The sequence below is a fragment of the Sorex araneus genome, chromosome 2, assembly GCF_027595985.1.
Source record: "Sorex araneus isolate mSorAra2 chromosome 2, mSorAra2.pri, whole genome shotgun sequence".
Classification (NCBI taxonomy): Eukaryota; Metazoa; Chordata; class Mammalia; order Eulipotyphla; family Soricidae; genus Sorex; species Sorex araneus.
Window position 1 is genome coordinate 24,249,353 of NC_073303.1, and position 24,212 is coordinate 24,273,564.

Sequence of the window (24,212 nt, forward strand, 5' to 3'; positions counted from 1 at the left end):
CTCTACCCACTGTGCTATTGCTCCAGCCCAAATAAAGCAACGTACTTAGAGTATATTCACTTCTTGTCTTTGGGCACAAATGCCTATGCCTTGATGAATAGGGGTATTTATTTTCTATCCTTTTCCTCATCTCTATCCTGTCCTGAGAAGCAGAGTTCGGGGATGGGGATGGGGTGGGGGACAAATGCTGCACAAAAAAACTCTAAGATGAATTTAGTAGAAGCACACTTCACAGAGTTACTGTAGATTATTTTCTGTTCTCAATCTAGTAAAGTTTTGATTACGTAAGAGCAACTTCTAGGTAAGTTTGGGAGAATGTGCCAGGACAGAGATCAAGTAGCTCCCTCCCCCCACACACAGATAAAACTCTGTGATGCCTCTTTTTAAAATGTGCTTATTGTGAAATAAATGTAATATAAATTTTGCCATCTTAACAATACAAATATTTAGTTTAATGACAGTAAAACTTAACAGTGCTGTTGTCTCACCACTATTGACTCAGAACTTTTCTTCCCAAACTGAAATTCTGTATCCCTTAACTTCTGTACTTCCCTCCCCAGACCCTGAAACCACTATACGAATTTATGTTTCTATGAATTTAATGATCTAAATGAATAACAATATGTGGGGGTTTTGTAACTGGCTTGTTTATTTTAACATAATATTATCCAGGGACTGTAGCTATAGCACAGTGGGTAGGGCGTTTGCCTTGCACGTAGCCGACCCGGGTTTGATTCCTCCGCCCCTCTCGGAGAGCCTGGCAAGCTACCAAGAGTATCCCACCCGCACAGCAGAGCCTGGCAAGCTACCCATGGCATATTCACTATGCCAAAAACAGTAACAACAAGTCTCACAATGGAGACGTTACTGGTGCCTGCTCAAGCAAATCGAGCAATATTATCTAGGGTCATTCCATTTGTAAATATATTTTAGATTGTCATTCCTTTTTAAGACTGAATAATAATAATTTGCTTTAATTTGTGTGTGTGTGTGTGTGTTTTGGGTCCACACCAGACTGTGCTCAGGGCTTACTCCTGGTTCTATGATCAGGGATTACTTCTTTGAGGGCTTGGGAGAATGTATGGAGAGCTGGGAATTGACCATAGTCGATTAAGTACAAGACAAGTGCCTTACACTCTGTCCTATCTCTCCAGTCCCAATAAGAGTTCACTTAAAAAACTCATTTACCTGTAGATGAGTGTTTGAATTGCCTTTATATTTTATCAATTGTGGCTAATGCTATTATGGACATGGTCATACAAAGATCTCTTTGAGGCCTTACTTTTTATTCCTTGGACAGATACCCAGAAGTGGAATTGCCAAATTATGTGTGAATATTTTTCCCTTTCTTAAAAATTTATTTTTTAAGCTATAGCACAGTGGGTAGGGCATTTGCCTTGCATGTAGCCGACCCATTTTCTATTCCTCCATTCCTCTTGAAGAGCCCAGCAAGCTACCAAGAGTATCCCGCCCGCAAGGCAGAGCCTGGCAAGCTACCCGTGGCATATTCGATATGCCGAAAACAGTAACAGCAAGTCTCATAATGGAGACATTACTGGTGCCTGCTCAACAAATCTATGAACAATGGGAAGACAGTGCTACAGTGCTACAATTGATTAAAATAAGATACACAGTTACAAAGTTGTTTATGATTGGATTTTAGTCAAATAATGTTCCAACACCCTTCACCAGTGTACATTTCCACCAATGATGTTCCCAGTTTTCCTCACATGCCCACCTCCTGCCTGCCTAGGCATTTTCCTCCTCTCTCTCTCTCTCTCTCTCTTCATATATATCCATATGGATATATATATGTGTGTATGTATATTCTTTTGGGCATTATGGTTTGCAATATAGATATTGAAAGGTTATCAGATATATCCCTTTACCTACTTTCAGCACCCAGTTCCTATCCAAAATAACCATTTCCAACTATTATTCTCATATTGGTCCCTTCTCTATCCTAACTTCCCTCTGCCGCGCACCCCAGACACTCTTGCAGCAAGCTTCCAACCATTGACTAGTCCTCCTGGCCCCCTGTTTTTCTCTGGCTTGAATGAATATTAGTCTCACACTACATATTATTTTTTATATACCACAAATGAATGCAGTTATTCTATAGCTGTCCTCCTTCTGACTCATTTCACTCAGCATGGTACTCTCCATATCCATCCATTTATAAGCAAATTTCATGACTTCATTTTTCCTGGTGGCTATGTAGTATTCCATAGTGTATATGTACCATAGTTTCTTTATTCCATAGTCTATTCTAGGGCATTCGAGTTGTTTCCATATTCAGGCTATTGTGAATAGTGCAACAATAAACATAGAAGTGCAAATGACATTTTATGCTGTATACTTTTGAGCCCCCAGGGTATATTTCCAGAAGTGGTATTGCTGGGTAAGTTGGAAGCTCAATTTCAAGTTCTATGAGGAATTCCCATATTGTTCTCTAAAAAGGCTAGATCAGTCAGTATTCTCATGAACAATGAATGAGAATCCCTTTCTCCCAGTATCTGCACTGGTTGCTTTTGTCCTTTTGGATGTGTGCCAATCTCTGTGGTGTAAGATGATATTTTGTTGTTTTGATTTTCATCTCCCTGATGATTAATGATGTAGACCATTTTTCATGTACATTTTGTCCATTCAAATTTCTTCTTTGGGGAAGTTTTTGTTCATTTCTCCTCCCCTGTTGGATGCTTTTTTCTTGTAAAGAACTACCAGTGCCTTATATGCCTTTGATATTACCCTTTATCAGATGAGATTGCATAAGTAATTTTTCCCATTCTGTGCATTGTCTTTGCAAGTTAGCCACCGTTTCTTTTGAAGGGAAGAAGTGTCTTAGTTTAATGTAGTTCCATTTAGTTATTTTGCTTACACTAGCTTGGTCAGTGGTGTTTTATCTTTAGTTTTAATGTCATAGAGGGTTTCGCCTATGTTTTCTTCCATGTGCCTTATGGACTTAGGTCTGATGTTGAGATATTTAATCTATTTGAATTTTGTACATAGTATTAGAAAGAGGTCTGAGTTTATTTTTTTTACATGTAGCTGCCAGTTTTCCCAGCACTAGTTGTTGAAGAGGCTTTCCTTGCTCTTCATATTTCATATTTCATACTTCATACTTCCCACTTCTTTATCAATGACTAAGTGATGATAAATTTGAGAGCCTTGTCAGGATATTCAACTTTTTTCCTTTGGTCTGTGTGTCTGTCTTTATTTGAATATCATGATGTTTTAATTACTACTGCTTTGTAGTACAGTTTGAAGTTGGGGAGAGTGATATCACCCATCTTCTTTTTCCCAAGGATTTCTTTGGATATTCTTGGGGGTTTATTGTTCCATATAAATTTCAGAACTGTTTGGGTCTACTTATTTGAAAAATGTCATGGATATCCTTATAGGGGCTGCATTGAATATGCATTGTGCTTTGGGGAATATTGTCATCTTGACAATGTTAATTTTCCCAATCCACAAGCAGGGGATTATCTCTATTTCCTCATGTTCTCTTTAACTTCTTGAAGTAGCATTTTGTAGTTTTCTTTATACAGGTCCTTTATCTCCTTAGTTAAGCTGATACTGCGGTTCTTGATTTTCTGAAGCACAATTGTGTACAGGATTTTTTTTATATCACTTTCTTCTCTTTCATTATTTGTATATAGGAAAGCCATGGATTTCTAGGTATTGATTTTTGTAACTGCCACCCTACTATACAAATATATTGTACCTAGGAGCCTTTTTGTGTAGTCTTTAGGATTTTCTAAATATTGTATCATGTCATCTGCAAATAGTGAAAGAGCTTGACTTCGTCCTTTCCTATTTGGATGCATTTGATGTTTTTTTTTCCTTGCCTTATTACTATGGCAAGCTCTTTTAGTACTACAATTATTAGAAGTAGTAAGAGTGGAAACTTTGTCTTACACCTGATCTTAGAGGGAAGGTTTTTAATCTTTCCCCATTGAGGATAATGCTTATTCTGGGTGTGTGGTAGATGGCTTTGACTATACTGAGGAAAGTTCTTTCAACTCTCATTTTGTTGAGTTTTTATCATGAATGTGTGCTGGATCTTGTCAAATGCTTTCTCTGTACTATAAATATGATCATATGGATTTTATTTTTTCTTTTGTTGATATGGTGTATTATGTTGACTGACTTATAAACGTTAAACCATCCTTGCATCCCCAGTTTGAAACCTATTTTGTCATGATATATGATCTTTTTAATTCATTGTTGGATCTTTTTTGATAGTATTTTGTTGAGGATCTAGCATCTATGTTCATCAGCGGTATTGGTCTGTAATTCTGATTTTTTGTGGTGTTTGTCTGCTTTTGGTATCAGGGTGATACGTGCTTAATAGAAACAAGGTGTTTTTGTTTCTTCAATTTACCGGGAAAGTCTGAAAAGTATCTGCAGTAAGTCCTCTTTGAAGATTTGGGATAATTCATTAGAGAATCCATCTGGGTCTGGGTTTTTGTTTTGGAGAAGACTTTTGACTACTGTTTCAATTTCCTCATAGTGATAGGTTTGCTCAGTTATTTTAGATCATCTTGGTTCACCCTTGGGAGGTTATGGGAATTCAGGAATTTATCTAATTCTTTTAGGTTCTCTTGTTTAGTGGTGTCAGTTTCTCAAAGAAATCTCTGATGATATTTTGAATTTCTGGGGTTTCTGTTGTGATGACCCCCTTTCATATCTGATTCATTTTATTAGGGTTCTCTCTCTTTCTGTCTGTCTGTCTCTTTCTCTCTCTCTCTCTCTCTCTCTCTCTCTCGCTCTCTCTCTCTCTTATCAGCCTTATTTATTTTTTCAAAGAACCAGCTCTTGGTCATCGATCTTTTAGATTGTTCTTTGGAATTCCATCTCATTAATTTCTACTCTATGTTTTACTGTTTCCTTATTTCTGCTTAATTTGGGCCCCTTTAACCACATCAAGTTATTTATGTGGTCCTTTTCTTCCTTCCTGATGAATGCTTGCACAGCTATAAGATTTCCTCTTAAAACTGTTTTTACTGTGCCCCACAAGTTCTTATAGCTCTGTCCTCATTCTTATTTGTTTGTATTCCTTTGATTTCTTCTTTGATTTCCTCTCTACCCCACTAATTTTCAGAACTGAGCTGTTTAATTTCCAGGTGTTTGATTCAATTTTCCATTTTCTGTGTGTGATTAACTTCTATTTTAAGTGCATCATGGTCTGAAAAGATTGTCAATACATTTTTTATCTCCTGATTTTATGGATGCATGTTTCGTGGCTCAGCATGTGGTCTATCTTGAAGAATGTCCCGTGTGTACTGGAGAAGAATGTGTATTCCACTTTTTGATGATAAAAAATCCTGTATATACCTACATATCTACTAGCCCTCTCTCTTCCATTTCTTTCTTCAAAGCCAGTATTTTCTTGCTGAGTTTTAGCTTTGTTGATCTATCAAGAGGTGACTAGGCAGTGCTGAAGTCTCCAACTATCATTGTGATGTTGCCAATGTCCTCCTTGAAGTCTATTAGCAGTTTTAAATATTTTGGTAGCCCCTCATTGGGTGTGTATACTTTTAGGAGTGCAAACATATTATTTCTTCCTGATGTACATATCCTTTGATTATTAAGAAATGGACTTCACTGTCCTTTCTAACCTTTTTCAACCTGAAATCTATGTCATCAGATACTTTTACAGCCACCCTGGCCTTTTTCAAGGAGTTGTTTGCTTGAAGAATTGTTTTCCAGCTTTGTACTTTGAATCTGTACTTGTTATGGTATTTAAATGTGTTTCTTATAGGCATCAGAATGTTGGATTTAGTTTCTTAATCCATTTTACCACTCTGTGTCTCTTAATTGGTGCATTTACTCCATTGACATTGAGAGAGATTATTATTATGGGGTTTTGTGCCATCTTTCTGTAGAAATTTGTTGTGTTCTGGGGGATTGTCTTGTCTTACAGCAGCCCCTTTAGTCTTTCTTTTATGGTTGGTTTTGAGTCTATGAAGTTTCTGTGAGCTGTTGTTTATCTATGAAGTTGTGTATCATTCCTTCAAACCTGTATGAGAGTCTAGCCAGGTAAAATACTCTTGGTGAGGCCTTCATTTCATTAAGTTTTTTAAAACTATATCTCACCACTGCCCTCAGGCCTGAAGAGTTTCATGCGATAGGTCTGCTATAAATAAGGGATGCTCCTTTGTGTGTAATTTTCTTCTCGATCTTGCTGCTTTCAATATTGTATCTCTGTAGGATAACATTGGTTTATATCTGCCTCAAGGAGCTTAGGTTTATTGTGTATACCCTATCACAATGCTCCCAAATAACTCCAATTTCCTCAGTATTCATCTTTAACTTCTCTGTGCTCTGCTTTCTCTATCTGTTATTCACTCATTTTCTCTAATCGGGCCTGTGGTTTATAAGGTCAAATCCTTCTAAGGATTCTGAATTTTGTATTTATAAGTTAAATATTGTTTTTCTTCTTCCCTTATGTCTTTTGCATAGTTTACTTTAGAGAAAGGTCTTTTTGTATAGACACAGGAAGACAGTTAATGCTATGCCTGGGAGTTAATTGACTCTGAATTATAATTACTTCTGGAAATCTGTCATACTTACTCAACTTAAGTCTCAGTTGCCCTTAGTTCTTAGCACCCCCAAAACAGGGTCCCAGTAAAGGGACTGGATGGACCTCGGGCAAGCTGTAAACTACCTTAGCATCAAAATAGGACAGGCCAAGTGCCATAAAACTTACATTAAGTTAAGAGCATGGTTGTGGATGAATTCTGTCATGGTCCAAAGAGAAGTGACTGGACAAGGATCTTGCTAGGGTTAGGAAGGACTAATCTGGCCCTAAGACTATAGTCTGGGATCTATAGTGAGATGTCCCTAGGTGAGCCACCCTATAAGCTTAATATATCTCTTACTGTGTCTGTACAAAGTGACTAGAAAGATTATTAAGAAGTAAATCTAAGATGATGGTTTATGGGTTAAGGAAAGGAGAATTATGTCCTTAGATGAAATTCTGTCCTTGAGTGGATCTCCTAGCAGGAGGAAATCTTTGTCTTAAAAGAACTTCCCAGAAGAAAGAGCTTTCATATGTTGACTGTGCTACCTAGGTGTAGTTGCCCCCCCATTCTTTGGGGGTGGGGCTTTAGACTAAGGCTGCTGCAAGACTGGACATGAGAGGAACATGGGGACAGGAGGAGATGGGAATGAGGCAAAGTGTGAAACTAGAATGGAGTACTCAGTGAGATTGGAATAGGTGCACAGGGAGAATGGAATAGATGGTGGGATGAAGATTGGAATAAACTGCAACTAATCACCAACCAGCCTGAAGGTCCTGTTCCCTTCTTCATGCATCTGTTGGTGGTGGCTGCAGGCCAGGGTGGGGAAGAGGCTCATGGCCACCAAATGCACGTGGCAGGAGAGAGTCCATATAATTTATTTTGTGAATACACATATCTCTATAATATTTGTCATTCTGACTAGGATAAGTGTTGGAGACTTCTTACTAGGGTCTCTGATAGCTGATAACCTTTGGGCTTCTTGGATCTGGATGCCTGCATTCTCCAGCTCTGGGAACTTCTCAGCAATGATGTCTTTAACTGTAACTACCTTGCTGGTGCTACCTTTCTATCCCTCTGAGACTCTGATGACTCTTACACTGTTTCTCTTGAATTCACCCCATAGTTCTGCCAACCATTGAGCTATTTTGTTGTTGCCTGAATAGGCAGCTCATCTTCTGCAGTTCATCTTCAAGCTCGCTGATTCTATCCTTGGCTGTTGTTATTCTACAGTTGAGATCACCCATTGAGTTTTTCATTCATCCAACAAATTTTTTATTAATGACGCTTCTGTTTGTAATTTTCTTACTTCTGCTCTCAGTTTCTCCTGTATTTGATTGGCTACCCATTCCACTGTTTCTTTGATCTCATCCTCACCATTTCATTTCTGAATTTTTTTCTCAAAGAGATTTTGTATGTGGGTATTCATTGTTGAGGCTTCAAGACTCCTATATTCATCCATTCCTGGTGGTGGGGTTCTGGGCTGTTTTCCCATAGTGCCTGTCGCAGTCTGGAGGTGATGATCTCTTCTTCCCCTTCTAGGATATTCCCTTCCATTTTGCTGTTACAGAATAACTATGTGGAGCCCTTTTGGAAATCGATCTTATGGGCTTTGTGGGGGAGTATAACTGGCAGCTGCATCAGAGGTCACCTGCTGGGGAAGCCATGCCCTCCACCTTTCCAACCTGTGGGCAGGGCATTAACAGCGTTCCATGCATTTGAATCCCACATGGTTGCCTCTTAGGAATGCTCACCCAGGGTCCACGCTGCCACTGCTACCACCGCCACCACTGTTTTACTAGTTAATTCTATGTTTAATATTTCAAGGAACTGCCAACTTGTTTGGCACAGTAGTTTTACCACTTTATATTCTTACCAGTTTTACAAAACTTTTCTGTTTTTCCATACCCCCTTTAAGGCTTTTAAAAATATTGTAGACATACGACAATATTGTGAAGTGCTATGTCCTTGTAGTTCTTATTTACATTTCCCTGATTAATAGCATTAATGACAATATTCTTTGGAGAAATGTCTGTTCAGACTTCAAGTTTTTTGGTTTTTTTATTAATTATTTTTTATTAATGAATCACTATGTGGGTACAGTTACAGATTTACATATTTTCGTGCTTGTGCTTCAGTCATACAATGCTCGAGTACCCATCCCTCCACCAGTGCCCATTTTCCTTCTAGTTTTTGGAACAGTCAAGATCACATTTGCTTTTCTGAAAGCCTAATTAAATGTATAATTTTATTGTTCCATCTTAATTATTTTGACAACCCGGGGTATCCATTCAAATTTTAATGTTGTTCCTGAACCATAACCTAGCCCACCTAATTGTTACAGGAGATGAGCAGCTTCAAAAACTGGTTGCTGAGAAGACTCCCACTGTGCCATCCCTCCAAGGAAAGAAGCTTTTAAATTCATTAAATTGTTATAATGTGTAAGCACTATTCTGTGTAATTTTTATGCATTAAGTTCCTTAATCTTTACAACAGCCTTGTAAGGTATATGCCATTTGCACCTCTGCTTTGTAAAGTGAAGGCAGGGGACCATAAAAGTTGAATAAATTACTCAAGGTAATGTGTGTAGCTGATAAGTGACAGTATGAATCATAGATGCCTGGTTCCAGATTTTGTTCTCTTAACCAGTTATAAATTGTAACTAATATATGCCTTCCCCACATCAGAGCAACAATGCTTCTTCTCAGCCCTTCTGACCTCAGTAGACTTGAATAATTAACAAGCTAATATTTGACTTAATCTACAGAAAAGCTAGCCCCACTTATCTGGATGAGAGCTAGTAAATAGACTGCACATTAACAGGTTCAATTAATATGTTCAACATGTTATACTCCTCAAAGGAAAAAAATTCTTATTCTTACACTTTTCTTTTGCTAATAACGAGTTTGATAGTCTCCCATAACCTTCAACTAACATTGAGTTTTAGTGGATTCATTAAAATAACCAACCTACTTTGTGAAAACAGAAATCTCACTAATGTCTATTTACCCAGGAAAGACTGACTTCTATAGTTGTGTGGGACATCTTGCCTGCTGACAAATGTCCCATGGCTTCTCTTAATCTGACAAGAATTCAGAACTCCACTGTATTAAGTTGAAAATGCCCCCCTCGGGGCTGGAGCCATAGCACATCGGGTAGGGCGTTTGCCTTGCATGCAGCTGACCCGGGTTCAATTCCCAGCATCCCATATGGTCCCCTGAGCACCGCCAGGAGTAATTCCTGAGTGCAAAGCCAGGAGTAACCCCTGTGCATCGCCGGGTGTGACACAAAAGAAAAAAAAGATTTCTAACATCCAATAATAAATATCTTTTAAAAAATGCCCCCCTCTCTGTTTTCCTAATCATTGTGACTTGTCATTTTTTGCAGGATTACATGGCTCTACACTAAAACAGGTACATGGGTGTATCCTATGCTTTCCAAACTCAGCTCAGTGAGAATTGCAGCCTTCTTCTTCCTCAGCTACATCATTATCATCGGCATCTACGTATTTGGAGAGAAGCTCAACTTCTGGAAATGGGGTCAGTTTGTTTCCTTTTTATCAACAGAAATACTCTTTCTTAGGATCACTCACTTTATACTAGAAAGAGAAGGAAAAATGAATTTAAAGGCAAAGACAGTGATGCTTAATGCCTTTGTCTAAAGAACCCAGATTCTGTTTACCAATGTAGGCAAAGGAGACTCCTAGGGAATGTTTACATTTCTCGAGGACCACATCACATCCAACCTACTTCCCTCCAATAACCCATGAGTTAACTGAAATACTGAAAAAAAAACTCTTTATCAGAGAACTTAGCACCCAGAGAGTAAAATGTCTCCATTCTCAGCATGAAGACAGGGGCTTATGAGGTTGGAGAGTACAGTGGACAGATAGGGCATTTGCTTCCATGCAGCTGGCCTGGACTAGATCCCTGGCTCTCCATATGAGCCCCAGCAGAAGTGATCTCTGAGTGCAGAGCCAGGAGTAAGCCCTTATCACTGTTCCTTATGCCCTGCCCCCCAAAAAACAAATGAACAAAAGATAGTAGGGGTTCAGGGGCTCCCTCTCTTGAGGCTTAAGAAATAATAAGTGATAATAATAACTGATTATGAAAGGGATGAATCATAATAACTCATAATGCAAACTGTTGAAATGTCAAGGCTTTATTTTTGAGGGGTTTGAGTCTAGATGATCCTCTTAGCCCTTCTAACTTTTAGATGAGTTCCTGTTCCTCTTCTATTATGGTGCTTCTCACCGTTTATTAAAACATTTATCAGGTAAAAATCACATCTTGTACTTGAGATTGGAATTCTCACTTAGGGACTTGGGTAATGGGAAAATGTCAGAAAAAAGCAGAGATTTCTAATTATAGGTAAGTAGAACCATTTTTTTCCCATAAGAACAAAAACAACAATCTGATCTTGGTTGATTCTAAAATTAAAGACTTTTTTCTTCTTTCACCACTCAGGTGAAAGAAGAATATACCTGCTCCCACCCCCAGGATATTGTTTGGTTGGGAAAACAACTTGGCAAAAATTTGGGTTGCAAAAACTCATGATTTTCCCCCTAATCTAAGGAGAAGTGCAGGAACTCTACCCTAATTTCGATAGAAAGGAAAATAAGAGTCACATACAGTCCCCCACATCACACACCCACATGCCATTCTGTTCTATCAAAATAGAAATGGCAGAAGTGGCATCTTCTACCCAATCTATGAACTGGTGTGAAAACATAAGCCCGTGTATGCAAAAAATGACAGTTTCAGAAGGTTCAGTACAAGAATGTGTCTTTCTGAGAGGAGACAGAGACCCTAGAGAAATAAAACTGCAATTGGTTTTGTGTGTCTATGAGTGCTTGCACACAGGATGCTTAATCTAGGAAAATTTAACTGGTTACAAAAATCTCAAAGGCAATCTTCTTGAAAAGAAGACATTCAAAACACAAAATACTAAAGGTTACTTCAAAAATCAGGAATCTGAATCACAGGAAATCATCCAGGAAGAAAGTGTTGACACTCAGATATGGTAATATCTAATTCTGACTAGATTTTCCTCCTTGATGTTCTAGATAAAGATAAAGATTTTTGATAACTTCTTCAAATATTTTTTTAACAAAGATAGATAGGAAAGAAGAAATGAATAACACTGGAAATTTGAAATAAATAGGATATAAGAAACCCAATTACTTAGATTTTAGAGAACAGTAAGTTTTTTTAATCAAGTACAACATATTTAATAATGATGGTTGCACTGCAGTGAACCTTAAGCATCAATTGAATTAAAAAAATAACTTTTAGTTTCATTTAATATTGTCTTTTTGTTTTGGGGTTTTATTTTTTCTTTTTGTGTCACACCCAGAGATGCACAAGGGTTTCCTGGTTTTGCATTCAGAAATTACTCCTCGCAGTGCTTGGAGGACCATATGGCATGCTGGGAATAGAACCAGGGTTAGCCGCGTGCAAGGCAAATGCCCTACCCATTGTACTATCACTCCACTCCCCCATTTAATATTGTTGAGGATCACTATTTTCAACAAAAATTCCAGGTATTAAGCCTAAATGCTAGTACTATATGCAATTTTTCACTCGAATTGTATCCCACTGGACAACTAGGTCAATATCAACATATGAATCCTCATTTACATTATACGTAGGTGAATGATCTTGTGACAATACATAAGTGAGATATTGTAGTGTTTATGTCTTTCCTCTCTATATTCAAAACAGAAAGAAGAAAAAACCTCCTATGATAGCAGCAGAAAAGACTGATAAACATACTTTTGAACAGTAATTAATTGCAAGTTCGATTCCTCCACCCCTCTCAGAGAGCCTGGCAAGCTAGCCGTGCCGTATTCGATATGCAAAAAACAGTAACAATAAGTCTCACCATGAGAGACGTTACTGGTGCCTGCTCGAACAAATCGATAAGCAATGGGACGACAGTGACAGTGACAATGAATTAATTACAAATGATTGGATAAGAATGAAAAGAGAAATTAAATTACCAAATTTTCAGTGAAAGTGAACACTTAAACTGCCTAAAACTAATCAGAGCTATCTATGTGAACACATTTGTTCATTTCTTATTCTGCATAATACACTTTGAGTATTTACCCAATTTACAGATGAAAACACAAGTCCTTGGAATTGCATACAGGGTTTTTATGAGCCAGTTTCTGCCTCAGGTCTTACATTTCTTCCCAATGTGTTCCCCAATACCACCAAACTTTTTGATTTTCACATATATTGATCTTGCTTCACACATTTACATGCATTGGCCTTGCCTCATAGGCTTCTGCCTTTCATATTCTTTACTCTACAACAACCACTCTTCCATTATATCTATTCTTCAACTTTTACCCCAGACATAACCTCTGGCCTGCCCCTTTGTTTTTACATCTGTCTTTGCACTTCTTACGGATTAGGACCATGCATCATCCATTTTTGATTCTCCATTTTCATTAACTCACCCAATGCATCCATCAATGCAGACAGAAAGACATTCCACAGCTCTTCTCTTTGGTCTCAAGAAGATACTTCATGCAAAGGAATTCTGGAGAGAGTGATCACAGTATGATTCTAACAACTGGGGAATCAAGTATTTGCCAGAGTCCAAGAAGCATGGCTGAGTGAGCCTTTGGTACACTTAAGGTAGCAGTGTTGAAAATAAAATGCATATTAAGAAAAGTAATACAAAACAGGGAGAAGAGCATTGAAATAGAAGTCAAACATTATCGCTTTCTCCCTCCTTTGGCCACAATCTAACCACAGAACCTGTGGTAATGCACTTCAGTTCAGAGGATGACCACTAAGTTGGGTAACCATTCAGCTTGCCTAGTAAAGACCTTGTTTCAACCAGCTTTTCAAGTGTGCGTATGGTTCACTTTAGTCTAACTTGATCAACTGTGTGATTCCTCCATCGTGAATCCCTCTCAGTAGTTCTATGTCTCTCTAAACAAGTTTTTTACCTAGTCTGTAAAGCCCTAGGACTAACCCTGTATTCTTACTTCTTACATCTTTAGCTAAAAGCAGAAACTCAAGTACCTTAGTGAGGGAGCGAGAGGAAGAATTCTGTGCCAAATGGCCTGGGTTCCTACATTGGTCATGCTACTTGTAGTCCTGTGATCCTGGGCAGGAAATTCAGTAGCTTTTCTCTTGTTATTCATATAGATAACACCAGTGACACCCTTCGAATATAAGGCCATAAATTGAAGTGTCAAGTGCTATGAATTAGGTCTGGTGTATAGGGCTAGGCCTATCACTAATAATCCTAATACCATTCTCTCAGAAAAAAACAAAAAACTTCTATAAGATATTCTACTCTTTACTTCCAATTTTATACATGAATTACCAATTTTCCCAGCTGATGGTGACTAAATGTAAAAACTTCCTTTTTTGAAGCAATGGGGCCTAGGTTGACAAAGATAGTGCAGTTACTTATGAATGGACAGAATGAAATAGAGATCAGGCAAATCAGAGTTAGAAATAGCTGGAATCTTTTTCTGAAATCCCAAGACACTGTGATCTGCTTGAGAGTCACCAGCCAAGTACTGAGTTGTCACAAAATATCAGCCCAGACTCTCCCAATATGCATCACTAGCATCTAGCAGTAGTTGGACTTAATCTGAACTTCACATATAATCACTCTGTATATAGCAATTCTAGAATCAGATACATAGTTCAGTTGGTAAGGCATTTGCCTTGCATGCAGCCAACCCAGATTCAATCCCTGTAATACCACATGGTCCCCCAAACTCTGCCAGGAGAGATCCCTGAGCACCACCAGGTGTAGACCAAAGACACACAAACAAGATAGTAAGACCTATTACAGACAGCTAAATCCATGTCTCTGGAAATAGGGACAGATGATTTTTTTAAAGCTTCCCAGTTATTTTAGTTTATAATCAAAGTTAAAAATCACTGTCAGAGGGGGCTGGAGTGATATTACAGCAGGTAGGGCATTTGCCTTGCACATGGCCAACCCGGGTTCAATCCCCAGCATCCCATATTGTCCCCCGAGCACCACCAGGAGTAATTCCTGAGTGCAAAGTCAGGAGTAACTCCTGTGCATCGCCGAATGTGACCCAAAAATCTCCCCTCCCCCAAAAAATAATAACTGTCAGAGAATAGCATTCCTTATGCATCTTTAAATGTCTCTCAAATTATGAGACTCTTGTTAAAAATGTAGGTTGCTTGAGTAGAGGTAGAGTGATGGCTTGTGCTTCTGCTTCTAATGTACTCAAGAAACACTGGCAATGCTGGTCCAAGGACAAGGTCCTGAATGCTGCAGGACCCTGGACTCCTTCTGACTTATTAGTATCTAATATTTTATTATCTTATTAATATGTAAACCTTATCATTGGTCTACAAACATTCTTGTTCAGGTTTGGGTTCTCCCAGGGCAATGACTGCACTGAGGGTAGTGCTGGCCACAGTTGCAGAATGCCTCTACCCACTTTTTGTCTCCTGTCCCTGGGTAAAAATTGAAGAGACTGACAAGAGCAGTGATTGGATGTGAGAGTAGGAATCAAATGTAAACTTGGAATGTGTGGGACAATTTCTGAGGGTATGTAGATTCATACAGAAGTAACTAGAAGTAACTGGTATGTAGATTCATCTAGAAGTAACTAGATCTTCAGACTTTCAGAATGGTCATTGCGAAGAATATATCCGTTTTTTTTCTTATCCTAACGTCTTCTCTTCCTCAAAGTCAGTCTACTCAAAATTATTTCTTCCCCCACTTCCTCAGTTTTGTCCCTTGTCCATCCAGCCTTTAGTAACGTCTCCATTCCATTAATTTTGCACTATTATTACTCATTGATGCTTAAACTCATGCCTTTAATTCCTCATGCCCCAACTAACAGCCTTCTCATCCGTGTCCAAGTCAGCACACTTAACACTAGGTAGATGCATTTGAAGTTTTCATAACCAAGTTTGTCAGTTTATGTGGTTGTATATACACGTGTGTAAAGCTTTGTGAATACTATTTTTATTTATTCTGTGGATCTATTGAAATGCTTAGGCATAAATTACAAACAGTATGCATAGTGGTATTGCTTTAAAATGATTACTTTTTTGTGTCAGCAGTAAACTTGCACAAGCTGAATATTAAATGTATGTCCTGAAAATATATCTACTTTCTGATACTATTTAACAGGATAAATAAGGAACATAAATAAGTCAGGGTTGATTCTAACTTTCTAAATAACCAAAATGTAATCACTGGGAAAACTCCCCTCAATGAAATAACGGGTGATAGCAAGCAACAATTCCCCCTAAGTTTAAAATCATTTTGTAAAATTTTTTTTGATAAGAAAGTATAGTAATTCCTATTTTCCAGCTTATCTCTAGCTCTTTTTCATGATCACTATGGAAATATGGTCATAGGTAAATTTTGAAGACTCAAGCTTAAAGCTCCATGACATTCATAACTGAAGATCCTTCCCATTAGCTACAAACACATTTGAAAAATATGATTTCTGTGATAAACATACCATACAAAATAAAGTAACTTTTGTACCTGGAAACACAGTTGGAGAGGGTAGTTCTTTGTGTATTGGGCATATGGGACTTTTTTAATGCTGCGTAGTATTGGGTGTAAGAGACTCATCCAAGGAAAAGAGCCACCTGATCTCCTCCTTCAAAGTAATTTCCCACTATCTTTACTTTGCCTGAGCTGCTTCTCTTCATATTTAGTCGCAATTTTTAAATGTGACTTAAAGCTTGGCTCTTGAGGGTGGAGAAATGGAATTGTGATTTGCGGTTAGACTCTAGGCCCTGGGGTTAGTTAATATGTATAAAGTCTTAGGAGCCATGCAGTGGAATAAATATGAGAAATTTATATTAACTGAACTCTTGACCATGAGGAAATTATGTGCGATTTAGTTAAAAAAAAAAGCTCATTAAAGGTCCAATGTGTAAACTTCAGAAATAAGGAGATACTGCTTCTACTTAAAGGTATAACAAAAAAAAAACCTCAACTGGAGAAGAGATAGTTCACATCAAAATTCTTTGATAAGTGAGAGCATAATTGAAAGCAGTATGAAGTCTATAAAGCTGGATAAATTAGTAAGGGGGTAGTCTAGATTGATGGATGGAAGGAGGCAGGAGAGGATTGCCCTTTAAATGGCTAAAAGGTACGAAGACATGGATGACAGAATGGCTGTATGCTCAGGAGGGAAATCAGTGTATTGAGAAAGTCACAGGTAATGATTTGTTATCATTTTCTAAGCCCTCTGAAGGACAATTCCAACAAAATAAAATTTGAAGAATATATTTAATGTTTTCTATTTAGAGTATAATTAATGTTTTCTGTTCAGAGTGTGAAGCATGGAATTAGGAGCTTGAGGTCATTGTAGCAAATACCAAGTCAAGACTCCTTTAAAAGGCTCTATTTCCCAGAATAAATGAGAAATTTAGTTGAAAAAGATTTTCAAGATAGGATTCATTGCACTTGGCAACAACAACAACAGTTTTAGTATTTTCAAATCTAATGGAAAAATTTGTAATCACTGAATATGGATATACCAATGCATAGTCATACAATATACCAATGTATATTGAATAAAAATAATCCCGAATGTCAAATACTATATTTTCAGAAGCCAGAGGACAGGAAAGGGCACCATGTGGGAAGCTGTATGACTGGCAAAGGGAGGGGCAGTACCTTTGCTTCTTTCTCCTTTAGTTGCAGTGGTGTATGATTTGATTTGGCTTTTTTTTTTTTTCGGTTTTGGTTTTGGTTTTGGCTCTCCTTACAGTATACCTTCTTGTTTTGTGCAAAATCCCTCAACTTTCTACTGATCCAAGTAAGGGTTGAATGTCCACCCACACCACAATATTTGGTAGGGAAATCCTGGGTCTGAGGTTTCTCTCTGTTCTTGTTTGTGCAGGTGAAGTGACACAGCCAAAGAAAAAGAGGAAGTGATTACACACCATTTTCCAAGAATTAAGGAGGAAGAAAAACAGGCGTTTGAGTTCTCTCTCTCTCTCTCTCTCTCTCTCTCTCTCTCTCTCTCTCTCTCTCTCTCTCTCTCTCTCTCTTTTCTCTCTCTCTCTCTCTCTCTTTTCTCTCTCTCTCTCTCTTTCTTACTCTTTCTTTCTTTCCTTTTTTCTTTCTTTCTTTCTTTCTTTCTTTCTTTCTTTCTTTCTTTCTTTTTTTCTTTCTTTCTTTTCTTTGGTAGTGCGGTGGTGGAGGGAAGCATTGAACAGCATAGCAAATAGAAAGTAACAGGGGCTGATATTTGAATTCAATATGGAGATAGCTGAATCTGTGAACTCTTGGTTTCTTTGGAAAGGTTTAATGGATGTACTACAAACAACTCCTGCTCTTCAGAATTTGTAACCTTCATCTGACCTCTGTGGAGAATGGGCTATGGTCAACGTCCAAAACTGCTCACAGAGAGTTGATGTAGAGAATGTTTAGAGAAGACAGTAGTGAGGATCATACAAACCCTTCACTTTACAGAGAAGGATGCTAATAACTTAGATGAGAAGTTACCAGTGTGAGGCCAGACAATTAATCCCAGAACCAAGAGAATAGCTTTTTCCTCTTAGAACTTCTAATGCCCACTCCTTTGCCACGTTTGAATAATGCCAACATTCTTTAAAATAAGCATTTTCTTGTGCTAGCTATTTTAATGGATTGTTCACTGATTTCTACCCCTGACCAAGACAGAACTAGAGCTGATTTATCTGAAGTTGACTATTTGGTATGATAGCAAATTTTCTAGGGTAAAGAGAAAATATTATACAACATATTGGGAAATCCATCCCCCTGTGGTCAGATATTATGAGCAGGTATAAACATTGAATATAGTATCACTGTATCACTGTCATCCCGTTGCTCATGGATTTGCTCGAGCAGGCACCAGTAATGTCTCCATGTGAGACTTCTTGTTACTGTTTTTGGCATATCGAATACACCACGGGTAGCTTGCCAGGCTCTGCCAAGTGGGCGACAATGTTAAAATATACTATACTCTGGGATCAGAGAGGTAATGCAGCAAGTAGGGTGCTTGCCTTGCACACAGACATTCTATCCCTAGCCTGATTTCTATTCCTAGCACACCATATGTTCCCCCAACTCCACCAGAGTGATTCCTGCATGCAGAGCCAGGAGTAAATCCTGAGCACTGCCAGGTGTGGCCCTAAAATAATTAATATCACTCAAATATTAATTCATCAAATAAATGTACACTTTACTTGCAGCATAATTTGAATAGGAAGTGATATGATTAATGAAGATTGCTGAGGCTGCTTTTGACAATGCACCTTACTGAGTTAGTTCATGGTTTAACAAAGCAGACTGTTATGTAACTTAATATGCACATTAATGAACCCTGCTCTGCTTTTTCTAGTGGATATTTTATAGTTCTTTACTTACAGGAACATTTAAAAAAACTCTCAAATCACTGTTGTCTAAGGGGCAAATATGTTCAATTCTACTGTCACCAATCCATACAGTTGGATCATGAGTTCTGGTGTTGGGCCACATAACATTATACAGGAGGAATGATGGTTCAATTAGACATTGAGAGCAGTCTTGAGGATTTAGGGAAGAGGGCAGGATCTCAGTAGGATGGGTAATCCCGAAGAAGACTAAGATAGAGACCAAGTTGACATTGACAATTATCAAGTCCATTGTCAAGGCCTGGTTCTTACTCTTTCTATCATGTGAATATGGGCCCTGAGTCTTTTTGGATTGAGCTAGAAATACCACTCACAACTGCTGTTTCTTGACTGCTCTGAGCCATTGATCTCACCAAGAGCCTAGAAACAGTTGTCAAGGTGGAAATTCCCCAAGTGTGAAGCTCACAGGAGATCACCCAAATTTTCCACACTGCAGAGATGACTTGGGCTGTGTACTTCTCCAAGTCATAGTAAGATTTGGGCTACACTCAACCTTCACGTTTCTATTTGTGGCTTCACTCTTCCTGGGACCAAATTAAACTTTGATTGCTGCATGACTGACCTCTGTATAATATCTATTCCAACACCAAAAAATGCCTCATACCCCTTTCCCACTGAGCACAAACACAAGCACGCAGTGTTTCATCAGTTCTGCAGGAGCCGAATAAAGAAGCCACAAAAGACAAGCAGTGAACCCTTTTTGAACATCTATTAAAATTTTTCTAGTGTTAGGCCTGTCATAGTTAGGAAATACATTACAAAGCAATAACAGTAATTACCTAACACTGGCAACAAAATCTGTATAGCGTTGTATAATTTACAACCATGTGCACGTCACAATCTCTTTTCTATCTCCACAAACCAGTATTCTGTCCTTATTTTGCCAATGAGATCATAATTTCTGATACTGTGTGCTAGAAATTTTATAAAAATCATTTCTGGGAAAAATAAAAATTTAAGGGCCTGATTTATTGTGTTTTCTCTTTTTCATGCTTGAAGCCAGGGTATAAGGTTTTTGCCAAGCTGCACGAATATTTGAGAAGTGATGGGAATAGATCCTTGGTCCTCTCCAGTCTGTGTAAGAAGTCCAGGCATACCACTGGGACGGGATGAGAAGCCTTGAACCAAGGTCACAACGATGGTTGATTCCCAAGCCCACGTTCTTTCCTCTTTATTGTAGGTGCCTTTAAATGCATGATTTCACAAGACTAGACACTAGAAGGTGGTCGAACTCCTGCTCAGTGAAAACTCTCAGAGGGAACGGTGACCCCATCTGCTGCATAGACTGGTCCAGCCAAGTGGTACTCAGTCTCTGTAGTCAAACTTGGGGAAAACAGTAAACGCATTTGCCTCAACAATAATTAGTCCCCTCCCTCCCTGCAAAAGGGTCATGCATTTCTCAAGCTATTTTCAGCAATCCTGCACCTACTTGCTTGCAATATTTGTCATAACAGGAAGTCAGTTTCATACATTGTAATCCCCAAACGCATCGCGCCTGCACGTGGGACTGCTGAGGGGGCTGGAGGGAGGAGAGAGGCCAGCCTCCCAGAAGGCTGCCTGGCAGAGCACTGACGTCAGCCTGTCTGGGTGCCTTCCCCCCCCCCCGCCCCCACCCCTCGCACACGCCCCCAGGTCCAAGTGTCAGAAATCAGAATCCATAGCCAGACATTGTTTTCCTGTCTCATGCAGTTGGTGGTGCCTTTTATTTTTTTTAATAAAGCATTTGAGTAGGCAGCAGAGCCAGTCAGAACTGTTTATTTATAGCCGTGGATTTTCAATGCTGTATAAATTAGAAATCGCTGCTGAATGAGGCCGGCGCCCACTCACACATGCAGGGTTGCTATCCGTGAGTCCTTTCACTCGGCTTCACTGTACACAGTCTAAAATGGGAGAAAATGACATGCTCCGAGTCAAATGATGGAGTCACAGCTAAACTGCAAGGCAGAAAACCAGCAATTATTTTTCCTCAGCACAATATGGGGAGTACGACAGGTGCAATTATCCAATATTATTTAACAGCCCCGGTTTGTGGTGGAGGGAGAAAATAAAGGTTTCCGTGTCTTGGAGGGGGGGGGAAAAAAGAGAAAGACCTGCCTCATGGCTCCTGTTTCTGAGGATTAAGCTGTGTTATGTAAATTGAAACTGGCCAGGATTCTGAGGGGAAGGGAGAAACGCCTGGCTCCCTTCCGCAGCCCCCACCCCCTCCCCCCTAAAGCTTGTCTTTTTCAGCCTTGGGGTCCCTGAACATCCTCTGCTGAACAGGCAGTGGGTGCAGGGACCACGGCAGGGAATAACCTGGTCTTGAATAACAGCCCTTCCTGCTTTGTCTTTCCTTCCCTTGGAGAAATTAGGATGACAGCAAAAAGGAGGATGAACCATCAGGAATTTTTATTTTCTGTCTCCCTAAAACAAAAATGAATCCAGTTTCCTTCCTTTGCTTTCAATACATTTCTGTTTCTATCCCTAAGATTTTCCTTAAAGTGGGGACACTTCCTGAACGGTGGTCTCTGCCAGTTACTAGGGAATATATAACTTGCTGTCAAATCAGAACTTACTGGAAAGTCACATCTAGAAAGTTTTAGTGTGTGTGTGTGTGTGTGTGTGTGTGTGTGAGAGAGAGAGAGAGAGAGAGAGAGAGAGAGAGAGGAGAGAGGAGTGTGTGTGTGTGTGTGTGTGAGAGAGAGAGAGAGAGAGAGGAGTGTGTGTGTGTGTGTGTGCAATGCTCAGGGTTTACTCCCAGCTTGTGGTCAGGGATCCTGACAGTACTTGGAAGACCACCTGGGGTGCCAGGGATCAAACCCAGGCTTGACTACAGGCAAGACAAGCGTTTATCCCACTGTACCATCTCTCTGGACCTCAATTTTTGTAACTGTCATACATGGCAATCCTTGGGAGCCACCAGGACCACACCCAGCTATGCTTGGGAGGCCATGGAGCGCTGAGATCAACCTCAGGATTTTGTACATGCTTAGCACTTGCTCTACCATTATCTTGGGCTTATTCCCTCCTTCAGTTATAGTCACAACAATTCTACCAGCATTCCATCAGTCTGCCTCAACTGACTCTCTCTCCACTTCTATCCATACCAGCATGGGATGCTAGAAAAGAACGTAAACTACAGCAGAGACCTGGTCTAATCCAAATCCTCATCCAATTTCTCACTATATAGAAGCCAGGGGAAATTATTTTTGAGTCTTTTTTTTAAATCATGTTATAATACCTACCTTGATTCAATAAAGTCACCATTTAAAATAGTGAACACAACTGCTCAGGACCAAGATATCTCATGTCCCCTATTTCTTTTCTTTTCTTTTCTTTTCTTTTTTTGCAGATTCCTTGAGGCAAGGGACATGTTGTCCATGACCTTAACAAGACCTAATTGCACCATGTGAAAGTACTAAAGAACACAAATGATAAATGTTGTTCACATGACAATTGATCCTTTAGGTCCTGCTTACTCACTCTTTATAGTTAACAGCTGCTATCAATGGAGTCTGATCTAGTCTGACTCTTAACATCATCATAACAGAGAACTCTTTAGCACTTTAATGGCCTGAATATTCTGGGACCACAAAAAGCCACTTTTCTTCCTGTCACCCTAAATGTTACTAATGAACCAGAGTAATCTCCTAGAAAGATTGTCTTCCCTTTCATAGGGAGACACAAATCTAATATATAGATGCTCATGAGGTGACCTGTTGACTTACTCATGTTCAAAGATCAAAGAAGGATATTTGATAAACGCAAGGTTTAATGTGAGAGATGATATGGTTAACTGCATAAAAATGGGGATATTGTGAGAAAGGGAACACATACAGAAGGGTTACGTGCAGGCTCTGAGAACAAACCTCACTTTGTTCACCATGTTTTACCATGTGAGTATGTGTCTTGGCTCTCCAGCCCTCCCCGAGGGAGCTCACTATGGTTAGAGCATCTCAAAATAGAGCTATACAGTCACGACGGGTCAACAACATTCTGCATGCCTTTGGAGGAGTGGAAAGAGGAGGCATAGCTGTGACATGCCATTCTGTTTCATTCCAGTTTTCATTTTTCTGGGGCTGGCATGACAGGAATTTAGACTTGCTTAATGGTTGGGGATAAAATGTGGTACTGGGTTGTCACCATTCTTAAGAAGAGAGGAAACAGAGCAAAAGCCAAAGGGGAAAAACAATTGGATTTCACTGAGTCCTGAAGAGCGTTAGACAGAGCTGAACTTTCCCAAGATTCCTTCTTACCCGCCTGCCAAGTAAATCTTATCAACCAATCCCAGAGATCCTGAAGTGTTGAAGACAGATGGACACTTATTAAGAGTACACTGACTGCTTTTGCCAGGTGATTCCACACCACTGTGTCTTTTTCACAGTTCACAGTGTATAATATAGAGCTTAAATCTATAAATTGTCTTAAATCTGGTTGACACTCAGATTTAAGACAGTCTCATGGTCACATCAGAATTGAAGCTCATGGGCTGGGGAGATGGCTCAGAGGATTGGAGAGCATTGCCTCTGGAACTTTTGCTTGGAGCCCCCGTATCATGTGCCCCACCTCCAAGCTGGATGTGGCTGCCAAAAAAAAATCCAAACATCTACCGGGACCAACAATTTCTACTCCACCGCTGGATTTTAATCTTTCTTGAGAGACATCTCCAGAAATACAATGTACTTTGAAACTTAGAAGAAGCACACGTACTATTAATATGTGCTTCAGATCCCATTATTTTCTGTCCTTTCATTTAAAAAAAAATTTTTGTTAGACACCCAAGAATAGAAGAATAGTAGAAATAAGTACCAGGAGGTTGACTCCATGGCTTGGAAGCTGGCCTCACATTCTGGGGAGAGAGCAACTCAGAGAAGGGATCACCAAGTATAATGCAGTTGGAGGCCATGCGGGGGAAGGGTGAGGCGGGCTGAATGTGGTCTAGAGACTTAACACAGTGGCCACTCAACACCTCTATTGCGAACCACAACACCTAATGGGAGAGAGAGAACAAAAGGAAATGCCCTGCCACTGTGGGTGGGGTGGGGGGAGATGGGATTGGGGAGGGTAGGAGGGATGTTGGGTGTACCGGTGGTGGAGAATGGGCACTGGTGAAGGGATGGGTTCTCAAACTTTGTATGGGGGAAACATGAGCACAAAAATGTATAAATTCGTAACTGTACCCTCACAGTGATTCACTAATTAAAAATAAATAAATTTAAAAAAATTTTTTTGTTAGAGAATCACTGTGATGTACAGTTACAAACTTATGAACTTTTGTTTGCATTTCACTCATACAGTGATT

The 24,212-nt window shown here is 39.3% G+C and overlaps 1 protein-coding gene across 1 annotated transcript in view; it reads left to right on the forward strand.

Moving 5' to 3' along the window:
• The window catches only part of ADTRP (androgen dependent TFPI regulating protein), a 76,474-nt gene extending 59,027 nt beyond the window's left edge, over nt 1-17,447 (forward strand). Inside the window, exons 5-6 of the mRNA XM_004619965.2 lie at nt 9,912-10,063; nt 17,413-17,447. Of these exons, the coding sequence (XP_004620022.2) occupies nt 9,912-10,063; nt 17,413-17,447 (187 nt within the window). The remainder of the gene's footprint in view (nt 1-9,911; nt 10,064-17,412) is intronic.
• The last annotated feature ends 6,765 nt before the right edge of the window (nt 17,448-24,212 follow it).